Source organism: Octodon degus, unplaced genomic scaffold, assembly GCF_000260255.1.
Source record: "Octodon degus isolate 3935 unplaced genomic scaffold, OctDeg1.0 scaffold00018, whole genome shotgun sequence".
NCBI lineage: Eukaryota > Metazoa > Chordata > Mammalia > Rodentia > Octodontidae > Octodon > Octodon degus.
This window is the reverse complement of record NW_004524594.1, coordinates 2,796,947-2,812,047: the sequence shown is the minus strand read 5'-3', so window position 1 is coordinate 2,812,047 and position 15,101 is coordinate 2,796,947. Positions and strand designations below refer to the sequence as shown.

Here is a 15,101-nt window from a genome sequence, read left to right as displayed (position 1 = left end):
TCTAGAGAAATTCTCTGAATGCTTGAGAAAGCAGAAAATGAAAGATGGAACACTACAGAGGAATATGTAATGACATTGACTTGCAAAACAGCTACATGGTGTGCTTCTTTATGAGTGCATTCGCTGCCAGGACCTAGTGGGGACTTTATTAAACCCCATAATTTAGAATGATGGATGAGCACCAGTGATCCTGGAAAGTAGCTGTAGCATCTCTAGTTGTTCCAGAACCATCTATGATTTCCCGTGGGGGCAAGGTCACAGGGATTAATAATGTTACTGTTACTTCCTGTTTATATTCTTTCTTTTCTTTGGTAGTAGTGGAGACTGAACTCAGGGCATTTGCACTGAACTACATTCCCAGTCTCTTTAGAATTTGGACACAGGTTCCTGATAATTTGCTCGGTCACCCAGGCTGGGGTGGAACTGGCGATCTTCCGACTATGTTCACCACCTGCTGAGAGGATCGGGAACAGAGGTGCAGCTTTCCCTAGCCAACATCACAAGCCTGCTAAACTCAACGTCCAGACCCCCTGGTGGGTAAGGAGCCCTTAGAAAATTCCTCCGGGTTCTTCTCAGAATCCCTAGGCATGTCAGTTTCTGGATCAGAAATGAGACCTCTGGGCTCAGCCTGTGAGCGAGTGGAAGGGATGTTTCCAGCAAGGGAACCCGAGATACCTGAAGACACATCTGAGTTGGAACCTTGCAGATGTCCATTTCCAGGGGCACTGATCAGAAACCTCTACTGGGGCCATGGGACTAGAGACCCCACTTCCCACCTGCACCGCCTCCTCTCTGGGCACAGCAGCAGAGAGCCTTCCTGAATCTGGCCCTCCTTGTCCACACGTGCCTGTCACATTGCAGTGCTGTCACCTGCCACCCAGCTACCAGCCACCTTGCACACCACCTTGTGGGCTTTCTTGGACTTTGACTGTTTTTTTCTTTTCTTTATGTACTTGATCTGGGTCAGCGGCTGAGTACAGTGGCAACCAAGCCACTCGGATAAATCAGGGTCACCATATTCACACCTATTGATTCAGTGCTGGGCTGCCTGATTCTGTGTCCCCAAGGGAAACAGGGGAGGACATATGGAGGGACAGGTACCATGTACCAACGAGCACTTATCAGGTCCCTACAGAGTGAGCAAAATGGGTTACAAAGGCCCAGTGCAGGTGGCCACATGTGAAGAAGGAATCCAGACATCACCCTAGGCAGCAGGCTGCTGGGGCACCTTTGTCAACAGTTTCTTATTGGACACCTACTAGTTTCAGGAGGTGGGAATCTTTTTTTTTTTTTTTTTTTTTTTTTCCGGCGGAACCGGGGATTGAACTCAGTCCCTTGTGCTTGCCAAGGAAGCGCTTATTCCACTGAGCCATCTCCCTGGCCCCTGGGAATCAATTTTATCCAAGTAGGAAAATCTGAAACCCCAGTCCCATTGTAACAAGTGCTGTGAAAGAACCAGGAAGGTACAACAAGGAAAAGGGTCATGGGGATTCCTCACGCCCCAGGTCAGTAGGCAAGAGGCCTAGAGGGTGACAAGCAGCCACCTGTGTGAGAAGCCTGCATAAAAGTAAATGGGGCAGAAAGGGCACAGTGTATCATCATAATGCTCGTAAATCCAGGAGACCCGAGACTGAGGAACAAGGGGGACATCCTGGGGACATCAGAGATGCATCAGGCAGGTGAGGGAGTGGAGTGGTGAAGCTACGACACAGATGCCCAAATCAGCCCAGCTCGCTAGAGTTGGGCTCTGAAACTTCTCCCTGCAGCCTCGGTCCCTCTGTGAGCTTCTGCTTCCTAATCGTTAGGTCAGATCAGCACACGCTACTTTGCTGAGTTCTTCGTTGCATTTGTGGGCACATGAAGAACAGTGCCTGGCCCAGCACGGTGCCAATGCCTTGGCTTACTCGGCTGAGATGCTGTGGGGGCCTGAAGCAGGGGACAGACAGTCTGGTGCAGTTTGAACAGATGATCAGCCCTGTGTGGGCTACTGGTTGTCAGTGAGATGGAGGTGGGAGGGGTCCACTCGGCTGGGAGGCGTTCCCACCTGCGGTATCCCTAGCAGTTCTCCCTGGGAAGGGAGGACAGTGTCTGGAGAGCCACCCTGAAAAACAGCCATTAGAGTGTCCCTTGAGCAGGAGAGTTGGTCCCAACTTCCAGGTAAGAACCCATTCTATTACGGCCAGTGGGCTCCCACTGGTGCCATTCCCGGACCCCTCGAGCATGACACCCCAGTGCCTGTTCACCAGTGTCAATGTCACTTGGCTTGGATTCTGAGTGCCTCAAGGACAGCAGCCATTCCCCTGCTACTAGTGCTATCAGGTGACCAACACAGGCCCACACAGCTGGGTCCTGGAAGCGTGTGAATAATTGATCAGAAGGAGGAAGATGGACCCTCGGATTTCAGCACCACTCCCAGAACTGCAAGCCCTCTGAGGAATCTGGAGACAGGCGGAGGAGGTCATTTAAGGAGCCCCCCTTTCTCTAAGCCCTCTGGCAAGACCTTTTGGTGGTCTCCTCAGGGACACTGCAGGCCACGTGAGAAGCCATGCTGGAGACCACAGCTGATGTAGGACACCTCCCGGACCCCTCCCAGACTCTGCTGCTGCCGTGGGCTGAGGGTACATGGCCCTTTTCCTGCCCAAAGAGGCCGGGGGATGAGCAAATACATGAATAAAAGCTCTCCTGTCTCCAGGAACTGCTTCAGAAGCATTTCGGAGCTGAGGGCTGCTCAGGGTGGGGAGGGTCTTTTGCAGTCCCCCCATTCAGAGGCTTCTGCAGACCCCAGCCACACCTGGCTTTTGCACAGGGCTCTCCAGTTGGGGGCAGCCCACAGGGTGGGAGGAACGAGCTCTGGTTTTGTCCTCAGCCTCACCACTGTCCTTCTCCCACTCCTGGACCCCACTTGCCACCTGCCCCTGGTCCTGCAAACCTCACCGTTTCCACAGACCCTGTCTCCAGCCTACTGCCCTAAGCCGCAGCCCCCCTCAGACTCTTCCAGCATCCCTCCCAGCCCCGTCCCCTCACAGCTTCCCCGTGCGGGCCCCACACTCCCTTCCCTGCCCCCACTCCCACCCAAGGTCCCCACTGCTCCCCCCTTTGCCCTTGCTGCCGGCCCACTCCTCTCCCAGCCCCCACCCCTTTGGCCCTCCCAGCTCCTCTTGAGCATATCCTGTCTCTGTCCCTGCCAAACCCTGTCACGCCAGGGAGAGGCGCCATCTCCAGGTGTCTCTGCAACCTGGACCGCTCACCTGTTGGGCAGGCTGTAGCACCCCAGGTCTCGCCTTCTCAGGGTCCGGCTCTCGGTCCCGCTGCAGTAGTCCCTTCTTGGGGTGCATGTGCCGGCACAAACAGGTGACCCCGCACAGCGCGAGAATGCTGGTGGCTGTGCCCAGCGTGGCGCCCAGCGCAATCACAGGCACAGAGAGCACCATGGTGCCTGTTCCTACAACGGGCTCTTCCTACCGCCTCCAGCCGCCTCCCTGGCCAGGCAGCTCTCCCTCTGCCGCCCGCCGATCAGTGAGCCAGAGGGGCGGGGAGGAGGCAGAGACAAGGAGGACGTCAGACAGGAGGCTGACCCGGGAGCCACGTCAAACAGCAACATGTGACTGGACCCCCACCCCAACAGGAGCCCAGCCTGCCAAGGGCTGGAGCCTCACTTAGGATTGCTCTGTGTGCCTGCAGGAGCAGCTGGGCACCAGGAGGGCACAGACCCATGCCTGCCACTTTACCAGGCTGTTAACCCTTTGCTCACCTCCCCTGTTTCTCCCCCAGAGCCTGGCAAACAAGCTGTCAAACTAGTTCCCTCTGAGCTTTGCAAACGGGTGGAGCTGCAGATGCCCTACTCACCTACAGAGGAGGCTTCCTTCAGGGAGACCTGCTTGGGACAATCCAGTGTCCTGGTAAACAGCACTACAGCGCATCCATTTACATCTATATCCTGCCTGAGTTTGACTTTACCAGTCACCTTTATTGTCTCATTTGGTCTGAAGGAAATTCTCATCCCATGTGTAGATGAGGATGCTGGGCTCAGGGGCAGCTAGGAACACAGTCATATGGAACCTAAGCTGAAGCCCGCACTCCAAAGGACTCATCTGAGGGGATGGAGAGCATCCGATGCAGCAGCGAGGAGACGCGCTTGATTTAGAATAAAAGCATGCTCAGTGTTCGGGGAAATTAAATTGCAGGTGCGGGGAGGGCTGTCTTGGATCAAGACTACAGTGTTCGCTGCATTCTCCATTAAGAGCGGAGTTCGAGTCAGCAAATATCGGCTAAGCTGGCTGCCCTCCAGGTGGGCTGGACTCTAGTGAGGAAGGCTGTCAGGATTTCATCCACAGACTCTTGGGAAACCAGTGAGGACTCAGCCCAAGGTGTCTCCAGCTAGACTTGAATCCTGCCCCACTCCAGGATTTCAGTTACTGGTGCCTGAATAAAACTCATCGATGGCTGAGTGGCTTACAACACTTTTCCTAACTTACCCTGGTTTTGTGGGGTGGCTGGCCTCAGCTGGGTGGTATTCAGTGCTATTCCCTCTGGGGTTGCAACCATCTGGGGTCCCACTGAGCTGGGCATCCAATGGCTCCCTCACAGGGCCAGCTGTTGGTGGCCACTGCCACAGGAAAGGCAGCAAGACAGTCATTGCGCACTTTGGCACTCCTCCACTGGGCCTACCTGGCTAGCAGGAGCATCACACGGCGTCATAGCCAGGCTCCGAGGGGAATGAAGACAGAACTCTTCGGAACTGGGCTCAGAAGTTCCTTTGGTCAGAGCCAGAGTCCGTCTCTGATCTTTTCCTTTCAGGACATCAAAAAGGGTGTATCTGAAATGCAAAGCTGTTCCTGTCTGTGCATGTGATCTTCCATGGCCCTGGGATAAAGCCCAGGGGTAATTTTGATCCCCAGCCCCTTGTAACTTGATCCCTGTGAAGCCCTCCAGACTCCACACACTTCCCAACATGGCCACGAACTTCAGTTGTTCCCAGCAAGCTGGGATTCATTCAACAAGCTGATACCTTTAGTGTATCCTGCCTTCATTATTGGGTGCATACAGTAGGCACCTAATAACCGCTGAATGCCCCCATTATATATCAATTCCTGTTGGAGTTGCCACAGCTTGGATGGGTTCTCATCTGCTATGTGGGCTCCATTTCATTAGGCTGAGTCCTCAGCAAGTATTGATTTTGTGCCTGCTGTATACCAGGCTTAATTCCCCCCGAGTCCCGTTGCTGCCAGCTGTGGAGCTGAACTACCTCAATCCCTGGCAATAGGTTTAGCAATCTCTCTCATCGGAGCTTCCTGGGGAGGTTTTCTTGGCTCCTGGGTCCAACATTACAAAATGTTCTAGGGAAATAAAAGGTTTAATTAATGCTGTCAGCTCCAAGTCTCCTAAGCCTGAGCTACTCCCCTGGGAGGCCCTGAGTGCCACCAATTTAAACAGGATCCAGGGTGGGGTGGAAGGCAGGATGAAGACCACTTAATAGCAGGAAATGTGATGGAGATCAGACACCTGTCATGTGGCCCATCGTTACTATGGTTACTGGGAAGCAAGCAGCTGCAGTGACCTTCATTTATAACAGGAAGAGGGACCCCAGCCCAGGAAAAAGAGCCTGCTTCTCCCTTCTTTCACATCCAACCAGACATCCTCACGCAGCTCATCAAAGAACTGGCTTTGGCTTCTTGCTACAGCTATGTGGACGGTGGCTTTAATGACAGCTTTCTAAGGGCATCACTGAGTTCCTTTGAAAAATGAGACCGTGCCTTCTGAGGCAAGCAGCTGACAGAGCCAACGAAGGACAATGGTTAGACGGCTTCCAAGGATGAGGCCGGCAGTAATTGGGAACTCTGGGGCTGCCAGGCTCCAAGGACAGTCAAGGGCACAACACAAGGCCGAAGGAGGGATCCCCGAGGGTGCCCCAGCCTCCGGATGAAATGTCGTCATTGATATTCTGATCAATATTGCGTTGCTGGGTATTTAAGTACTCTGAGGCATCAATGTGAGTTTCAAATTCTAAATGCTTTTCCCTGGGAGAAAGGATTTGAAGCACTGTTAAGCATCTCTTAAATACAGGGCATGTATGCTGAGTCTGCACCATGGGGCAGCCAGGGCTGTGTAGCACATACGCACACCTACGTGGCAGAGGTCAGGCATGCGCCGTGGCCTCCGACACAGCAACCGCCAAACTGATGAGGCTGCAGCCAGTGTGACCCAGCACACAACGGTACAGCGAACTTTTATTTCATGCGCAGAAGGAGCGCACTCTGAAATAATGATTAAAATGTGTAGCACAGTAAATACAGAAACTGCTGGATAGTTATTCTCCGCGCTGAGGTTCTGTAAGTAGCAGTACACACAATACTTGTGTGTGGCTGGCAGCGCACAAGGTTTGTGGATACCAGCACTGCTTCAGACACACAGGAATGCATTGTGCTGTGGGTGTCACATGAGCTCCACTGTAATCTCACAGGCCCACCGCTGCCTCCACTGTCTGTCATTTACCGAAATGTCGCTGTGGTGCAGGACCCACCTAATAAGAACCTCCTGCTTAGCAAACATCTGTGGTCTGCAGAGAGCCCCAGGAGGGAGGAAGACAGGCAGGAGGAGCGCCGCCTGAATTTCAGCACTCGAAAGATTTCAGAGGTCATTCTATAGAATCCCTTCTTTTTACCAATAAGGAAACTGAGGCCCAGAGAAATCGTGTCTTTTCTCAAGGGTAGAGGGAATGAAGGTCAGAGTGGTGTTGGGATTGTAGGTCAGGGCAGACTAGGTTCTGCTGTAGCAACAAACGAGCTCAAAGTCTCAGAAATGAGCTCAGTAAAAGGGCATCTTCCTTTTAAGTCAAGGAGGGGCAGGTGACTCTGTGAGTGGGGACAGGATGCTTCTGCATTCTAAGGGTCAGAGCTATTAACAGGAGCAACAGAAAAGCAGGAAGGCTGGGGATGGTAGGTATATGAACATGGGTGGCCTCCACTGCGGAAAACAGTACATGGACCTCATTGTCTTGTGCTTATTCCTCTAAGTCACTCCTTCATCCACAGATGTTATGAGCTCCTACCACCAGGCGCAGTGCCCGGCAGGGAGCACAGCCAAGCCATGGCGAGTTCACATTCCCAGGGGTGGATGGACAATAACCGTCCATCTACTGTGGAGTTTCCACTGTGGTACAAGCTCAGAGGCCAAGGTTTATAGTTGGGGTTGGACCTTATTCAGAGACATCAAGGAAGCTTTCCCAGAAGGGAACACTGAGCCTAGAGCTAAAGAGTGGAGTTACCTCTGCAGTGAAGAGGATAGCATGTGCCAGGCTGGGTGAAGCATGAGCAGGGATCCTGTGACAGTGTGGCACCTGGGGCCTGGGCTAGCAGTGGACTGATGTGTGAGAGGGCAGGAGGGAGGGAAGGAGAGGAAGAGAGGGGAGAGGGAGGGGAGGGAGATGGAGAGTGGGAGGGGAAGAGGAGGGGGAGGGGAAGGGGAAGGGGGAGGGGGGAAAGGAGGGGGAGGGGAGGTTGGACAGGAGGGGGAGGGGGAGAGAAGGAGGAAGGGGGGAGAGAGAGAGAGAGAGAGAGAGAGAGAGAGAGAGAGAGAGAGAGAGTCTGATTTGTAGCACTCACTGATTTTCCTGGCCTAGTCTGTTTCCAGCACAGCTGATTTTCAGCCATCAACAAATTCCCGGATGTTCATTTACCAGTTGGTTCTTGTGAGTCAGGAGCAGTGGACCACGACACACATTAGAAGGAGCTCACTGTGCAATGAGCCTGGAGTGAGGGGCAGGGATCAGGGAACAAGGCTTGTGGACCATAATGAGAAGCAGATCTGTAGGCCAGGACCCAGTGAGACCCCCTGGCAGTGTTGAGAATGACTGGAGAGGGCTCACGGCTGGCATCCGGGGGAAGGTGACATGCTTGCCTCCAGACACCTGCAGCTGTGCAGCAGCTGAAATTGCAAATGGTGTAGGGGAGGGCGGATACCAGGTGGGGAAGCCACTTTTCCTCTCTGGTATGGTTTCCCGCTCTGTGCTGTTGGCTCTCCCATTTGATGATTCGTGGTTGCCCCTGCTAACTAGAATTTCCCTGAGCCCAGGGTGTGTGGAGAAGGACATAACCTGGGATAGAGTGGATCTAGCCCCACACAGTGCCCTGTGGAGGCCAGTACAGTGCAACTGAGCTGCAGTCACAGGGAGGACAGCTCAGAACAGCGCAGGCCCGGGGTCCTGCAGGACTCTTGCACTGGCTCCGAGCATCTCCTGGCCTACATTTTTGGGGATATGCAAAGCATTCTTTTAATTACTCATAAGGCAAGGAAGAAAATGCAAAATTAAAATATGCATTTAGGTGTCAGCACAGGTCAAAATGGCAAAGATCAAATTTTATGAATGGCAGGGAAGTTGTTACTTAGAGAAAAATTCACTGCTGGGCCACAGCTTAAGGCAGAGAGGAGACAGGCTTTGGCCTCAACCCTCTGACTCACAAGTCTAGGTCTGCAGATGGTGAGGAAAATTGTGGCATTAAAGCAGCACTGTTTTGCCACTGTGGCTGCCAGTTGTGTTGGTAGAACCTTTTGCCCACCTGGCATTTGTTCACATGCCACCACGGCCTGGAGGACACGATGAGATTTGCTTCTAGGAGGTGTAGGACCTTGGTCCCGCTCAGTTGCATCAGAAGATAGCCCGAGGCTCCCTTGCTTTCTAGGTTTCTGGAACGTTCTGAGACAATGGGGCATAGTCAGGAGGGCTCTTCTTCCCGGTGGGGAGGATGGTCAGGACTTTTCTGCAGCTATGGTGCCTGACTTTGGGGAAGTCAGTCTATTTTGAGAACCTAATAAAATATTTCCTTTTCCAGAGAACTGCTACTTGTACATACACATCATTTTATATGTACATTGTTCAAGGACCCTGGGGTGCCTGAACCTCAGACTGGGAGCCTCGAGCATGGCTGAAGGAACAGCGGGAGCAGAAGAAATCCTTTGTCACAATGCGCCCTGGCTGTGGCCTAAATACTTCCAAGCCTTAGTTTCCTAATCCGTAGGCAGAGAGACCCGCGGGCGCCTTGTAAGGATGCTGACACACTGAGGTGTGTAAGCAATACACACTCCCAAGTGTTGCTGCCTTAGAAGCTAAGGTGAGCTCATTCATTCTGGGTCCTTGACTTTTTTAATAAAGCAGCACCGGCTGGTGGGAAGTTTAGTTAGCGGGGTCCTGTGGCTGCACGTTAATCCAGCCATGTGGCTGACCAGCCAGGAGGCCTCGGATGGACACGCAGCCTAACTGGCTTTACTCCACTTTCCTCTTTTGTGAAGAGGGCAGGAGGCCTTGGCTGCAAAGATGGCTGCCACGCTTTCTTTTTTTCTGTAAACCCACTTACAATCTGACTTGGCAAAGGTCACCTCTATTGCTACAGCTTGTAATCTGAGGTGGCCTTGTGACTTCATGTGGCACCTGACTGTGGTAGAAATGGCATTGTGTTATTCTAAACTTAGGTGCCCAGATACCCTGGAGGCCTCTGTTCTCCGTTATGGAACTCTACCCAACCCCCACGTTAAGAAGCCCAGCTGCAGGCCATGAGAGATTAAGGATGCTAGTTATTCCTACCACCACAGCCTACAGCCAGCTGGTTCTCAGAAGCAGAGCTGTGCAGCTGACTGGCCTTCCCCATGCATGTGTGTTCTAGCCCAGCTAAAGAGAGAGGGCTCACCCTGCTGATCCCAAGCAGGGGCCGATCTGCAGAACTCTAAGCTGTGTCAACCCGTGTGTCAATGGAAGCTACGGAGCCTTGGGGGCTTTGTTACAAGTCAGGAGCTAAGTCATATAAGCAGGGAAATGAGAGTGCATCTTCTTGGGATTACTGCAGAGGTTATGTAGTGCTAGCTTCCGTAGTGTTAGCAGCCGGCATAGGGCCTTTACATTGCAAAAGAAACAGCTTGCTTTGTAAAATACACCTCCGCTTTCCGAAGACAACCTTAGCAAACCTTCCAAGCAATATCTGATTGTTTTACTCCTCATTAGCAATTGCATAAACACTGATTTTGCAGATCCCAACACTTAGACGGGACAGCAGTAACTTGTGGAGTCAACCTGCGATGATTGAGCCAGCTTTCGAGGTTAGCCCCAGTTCTCCCCTCCTGCAGGACATGGTGCACATTGCCCACAGCCCGGTAAGCTTTGGAGTCCCCAGCCTGTGCCCTAGCCACCCTGACTCCTTTCTGCCCCCTCTAGTGGAGGTTTCTGCTTCCTCAGGCTTATTGTTCTTGTCTTGTGGTTGGGTTCTTACTCTTCCCATAAGAGGTCATGTGTGGAAAGTGTGGTCCCCAGCCAGTGCCACAATTAAGAGGGGGTGGAAACTGCATGTCCTCGAAGACAGAGGAAGCAGGTCCTGGGGTCTGAGCCTTGGTGGTGATACTGGGCCTGCGGCCCTTCCTTCTCTCTGCTAGGAGGTGAGGGACTTTGCCCCACCCAGTGCTCCCTCCAGGATCGTCTTCCTCACCACAGGCCCCAAAGCAGTGGAACCAGTGAATCATGCACCTCTAACCTGAGCCCAAATAGATATTCTCTCTCTCTGTCTCTCTGTCTCTGTCTCTCTCTGTCTCTGTCTCTCTCTCTCTCTCTCTCTCTCTCTCTCTCTCTCTCTCTCTCAACAGAGCCTTGCTATGTAGCCCAGGCTGGCCTCGAACTCACTGTGGCCCCCCTGCTTCAGCCTCCCAAGTGCTGAGATTACAAGCCTATGCCACCACACCCGCTCATCCTCCTTTCAAGCGGATTCCCACGCCCTTTGTCCCGGTGGCCTAAATCTGACTAACACCATCTCCAAATCTTTTTGTCAGTTGATCTCATTGTTGGATGGAATGCTACCATCCACTGGCAAATCAATGGATGGAGCAGAAGCATGGAAAGGGTTTTTAAATGAAAGCTACACCGAGCACTTTGCAGAGATCCACATACGTAAGTCGCAGTTAAAGCAGGTAGTTGTCTGTTAAAGGTTGGGGGAAAACAGTACAGTTCTGGGATCCTGCCAGCAGATTGCTCGGCAAATGTCTCCAAGTACTTCTGCGTCTTGAAGAACTGAGACTGGCATCGTAAGTGCGGCCCTGAGCGTGCGCGGGCGGGAACGGAGTTGGTGTTTATTAAGTGCTTCCTGCCTATAGTGCACAGCCCCATCTGTCTACACTAATGTACTGGAGGAATTTAAGAAAGATTAACAGAGTTATAACCCTCAACACGGAGGCAAAAATCATGGAAGGGACGATCTAGATTAAAATCAGGTGTTCGAAGTGCTGCTGTCATTTTGAACTTACTGTCTGTGTACGACCTACCTAGCACGTAGGTCCCAGGGACAGCTTGGAGGGTCTTTACAAAGTGACGCACTGCTTATCCAGGACTTGGGCCACAAAGCGAGACAATGTTCACATCGCAGAAATTCTTCACGATCACTTCTGGGATGTTCCCGTTTTAAAATTGCGGAACGCGGGGCCGAGGAGATGGCTCAGTGGAATAAGCGCTTCCCTGGCAAGAGCAAGGGCCTGAGTTCAGTCCCCGGTTAGGCCAAAATAATAATAATAATAATAATAATAATAATAATAATAATAATAATAATAATGCAACGGAGGGAAGAGGAGAGGTGCTGGCCTAGCAGTGGGGAGATGCTGCCACCTGGAGGATGAAGATGGAAGTGAGCTCTGAGCGCCGCCTCGCTCAAGCGTTCCCTCTAGGCCCCTATCTTAAAGGATCACCCCGCCATTCCTTGTCCCAGCTCTCCCTGGCCCCCTTCCTTGCCTCACTTTTCCAAACACTTCGCACTAAGCATTGTTTAACATTCTATACAACGCTCTGGCTGACGGCGCCAGTCCTCCTTTTGGAGCAAGGCCAAGCACCGCAGCGGTAGGATCTGTGTTCTCACTGTCTATTCCCAGCACTGGAGCAGTGCCTGGCGTTCCAAGGCGCGACAAGCGGGCAGAGGGTGCCCTGTCCCTGTCCTGACCCCTGTCCTGTCGGTCTCAGCTCGAGTCTTGGGCCTTCGCTGCACCTTCACGCGCAGCCGATTCGCAAGCTTCCTCGCCTGCTTCCTCTCCGCCTTCTCCGCAGGCAAGGCCCGGAAGTCCTGGGCACTGCGGAAGCCCCCAGGCCTGAAGCGTAAGTGACCTGGACAGAGCCATAGACCCTGATCTACACACAGCCTGCGCCAGCGGTTACGCTGGCTGGAAAGCAGTGCAGGGCCAGGGTCAAGCCAGAGAGAGGAGCTGGCAGCCGTGCACCTTCCAGGAGGCCGGGTGCCCCAAGAGAACCAGCCGAGAGGCCCTAGACAAAGCCCTTGATCTCTGCACGGTGTGGTGTCAACCATGACCAACCCAGTGCCTGGCACATGGTTAGCCCTGAGCTGTTGGAAGTTTCTAGTGTTCTTTTCCAATGTTGGTACTAGAAGCAGGAGACATCTGCATCGAAAGCAAGCTGGCCTGGAGGAAGAGGAGTGAGGAGAAGCTCCTGGGCCCCCTCGTTTCTAAACCTCCCTCCCCACTTTTCACCCTGGGTGACCTGCTGGTGCACAAGGCTGCCCAGTGCACCTGGGAAGCCCCTGATGGCGAACCCTCACTTTATGATGGGGACCTGGGCCTTTTCCTGAAGTCAGTAGACCCATGAGGAGTTGCTGAGAGCTTAGCCAGACCGCCCTGGCCCCACCTGCAGCGCACCAGGATGGCTCCACATTGCTGCTGACAAGACACCCCACTGAGGTCCCCAGGGCCTGAGGCCTGCACCCGGCCTCAGGGGGAAGCTGAGCAATGTCCACAGGACGGTCGCTGCTGCAGAGCTTCCTTATGGCTTCCTCAGGGCAGCGTGGCCACCGTGACCACACAAACAGTGAGCCACCTACCCAGCACCCAGAGAAACACTGCACTCCGGAGCCCGCTGCTCCCAGCCTGGGACTGTCTCTGGGCCTGCAGCCAAGTCTTGTGCTCGCACAGCTCCACAGGCAAGACCCCACCAGCGCCGCCCCCGGAACCGGGCTGCCACTTACTCATGAGAAACCCTCACTCACTGGATGAGGATTTACTGAAGACGGAGGGCCGTGCTCTGGTCTGGGGCTGCAGCAGCGAAAAAGGGGTGGTGGGACCCGCCCTCCTGAAGCTCATCTTCCTGTGAAGGCAGCCGTAGGTGTTCTGGGCTGGATAATTCTTCATTGGCGGATGTGTGCTGCTGTGAGGATGGCGTGCAGTATTGCTACCTAGTGAGATGTGGTTGCCCCTTCTCAGTTTTAAGCACCCAAACTCTCTCTAGACATTAGCCAGTGTTTCCAGGGGGAAAAATCAGCCGCAGTTGAAAAATCACTAAACCAGGACACACACACACACACACACACACACACACACACACACACACACACACAGAAATAGAGGGGGGAAGGAGGGAGGGAGGGAGGGAAGGAGGGAGACAGAGACAGAGAGACAAAGACAGGGGAGAGGGAGGGAGAGAGACACACACAGGGAGAGACAGAGGGAGACAGAACGGGGGAGAGAGAGAAAGAGAGACAGAGACACCGAGAGAGAGAGACAGAGGGAAACAGAGAGGGAAAGAGACAGAGACAGAGAGAGGGAGGGAGGAAGGGAGGGAGGGAAGCAGAGAGAGAGAAAGAAAGAGAGGAGAGAGAGAGGGAAAGAGAGGGAGAGAGAGAGAGAAAGAGAGAGAGAGGAGGGAATCCTCTATTTCTTTCTTTCAACTAAACCAATTGTTCTCTAGGTCTATTTTTCAAGGCAGAGTCCTAGAACTTCCCTCGGTCACTCCCCTAAGTTGTATGCCTGGATTTTAGGTTTTTTTTTAGTAACTTCTTTAGAAAAGGTGGGTGGGAAAAAAGCCTGAGTCCTGAAAAATCTGAAAATACATTCTCATGCTCAGACTCTACTAAGCTCTAGTGATCTCTAAATTAAAAATCATTTCCCCTCATAATTTAAAGAGTTTGCTCCATTTCTTCTTCTTCTTCCTCTTCCTCTTTTCCTTTTTGTGTGGTACCGGGGATTGAACATAGGACCTTGCGCTTGTCAGGCAAGCGCTTATTCTACTGAGCTATCTCCCCAGCCCTCCATTTCTTTTCCTTTCTTCTTTTTATTTTTGTGGTGCTCGGGTTGGAACCGCGAGCCTTGCATGCATTAGCAAGTGCTCTACCACTGATGTTTAAAAATGTCACCACCATGCATGGTGTCTTCCATCGGTTGTGCTGGGCACCTGTAGGCCATTTCAATTCAAATACTTGCATCCTGCAGCCCTTGAGGTGCTTCTGTTCTCTTAACTTCCCCAGTTCGCTTCCAGAATTCCTCTTAGTTAGACTCTGGGCCTCCTGGACCAGTACTCCCGTTCGTGTCCTCTCCCTCATACATCACCCTGTATCTTTGTTCTATCCTTGGGACATTTCCTAGATGTTGGATTTCAACTTTTTAATTTGTTTTTATTTTCTCAAATATCTCTTTACTTTTCAAGTGCTCTCTGTTTTATGCCTTTGTAGAAATTCTTGGTTTTCTTGTATGCAATGTCTTCTAGAAGTTTTTTGAAAAAGGCTTGAAACCATTGCCTATTTCCCGAACTAACTCCACTTCCTGTATACTCAGTCTTGCCATTTATTTATCTTATGCTTCCTCTTTAATATTGTGATTTGATCTCTTTTTCTTCTTTGAGAGCCACTTGATTTTTTTAGAATGAAGCAATAAAAAGGTGCTGGGGGCTGTCGTGATGGTTAATTTAGGCGTTAGCTTGCTGGGAGTAAGAGCTGCCCAGATAGCTGGGGGATGTGGTTTCTGGATACATCTGTGATGGTGCTGGGACGCAGATCTGCACCCCAGGACTCATGTGCTCAGAGCTGATCCCACTAGGAGGTGCTGGGAGGAGGGGCCTAGGAGAGGGAAGGTGGAGCCTTCTGGGGGGAGCACTGCTGGAGAAGGGCCTGGCGGGGCTGGCTGTGCCCCCTTCACACTCCCACTCCCTGAGTGCAGACCCAGGTTCCCTCATTCCAGAAGGCCTGGTGTCCAAGGTAGCACCTCGGAAGCCGACGGGTGGCCTCTTCTGGTGCTGCCCCGACTCCCCAGCACCCTGAATGGTGAGGCACACATTACCAGCTACCCAGGTGCAGGCATTTCTC

General features: G+C 52.6%; 1 protein-coding gene across 1 annotated transcript in view; it reads right to left on the bottom strand.

The window, feature by feature from the left end:
- Nucleotides 1-3,437, bottom strand: part of Syt13 (synaptotagmin 13) — a 37,535-nt gene extending 34,098 nt beyond the window's left edge. Inside the window, exon 1 of the mRNA XM_004627016.2 lies at nucleotides 3,249-3,437. Coding sequence (XP_004627073.1) covers nucleotides 3,249-3,431 — 183 coding nt within the window. The 5' untranslated portion in view covers nucleotides 3,432-3,437. The remainder of the gene's footprint in view (nucleotides 1-3,248) is intronic.
- Nucleotides 3,438-15,101: the final 11,664 nt, after the last annotated feature.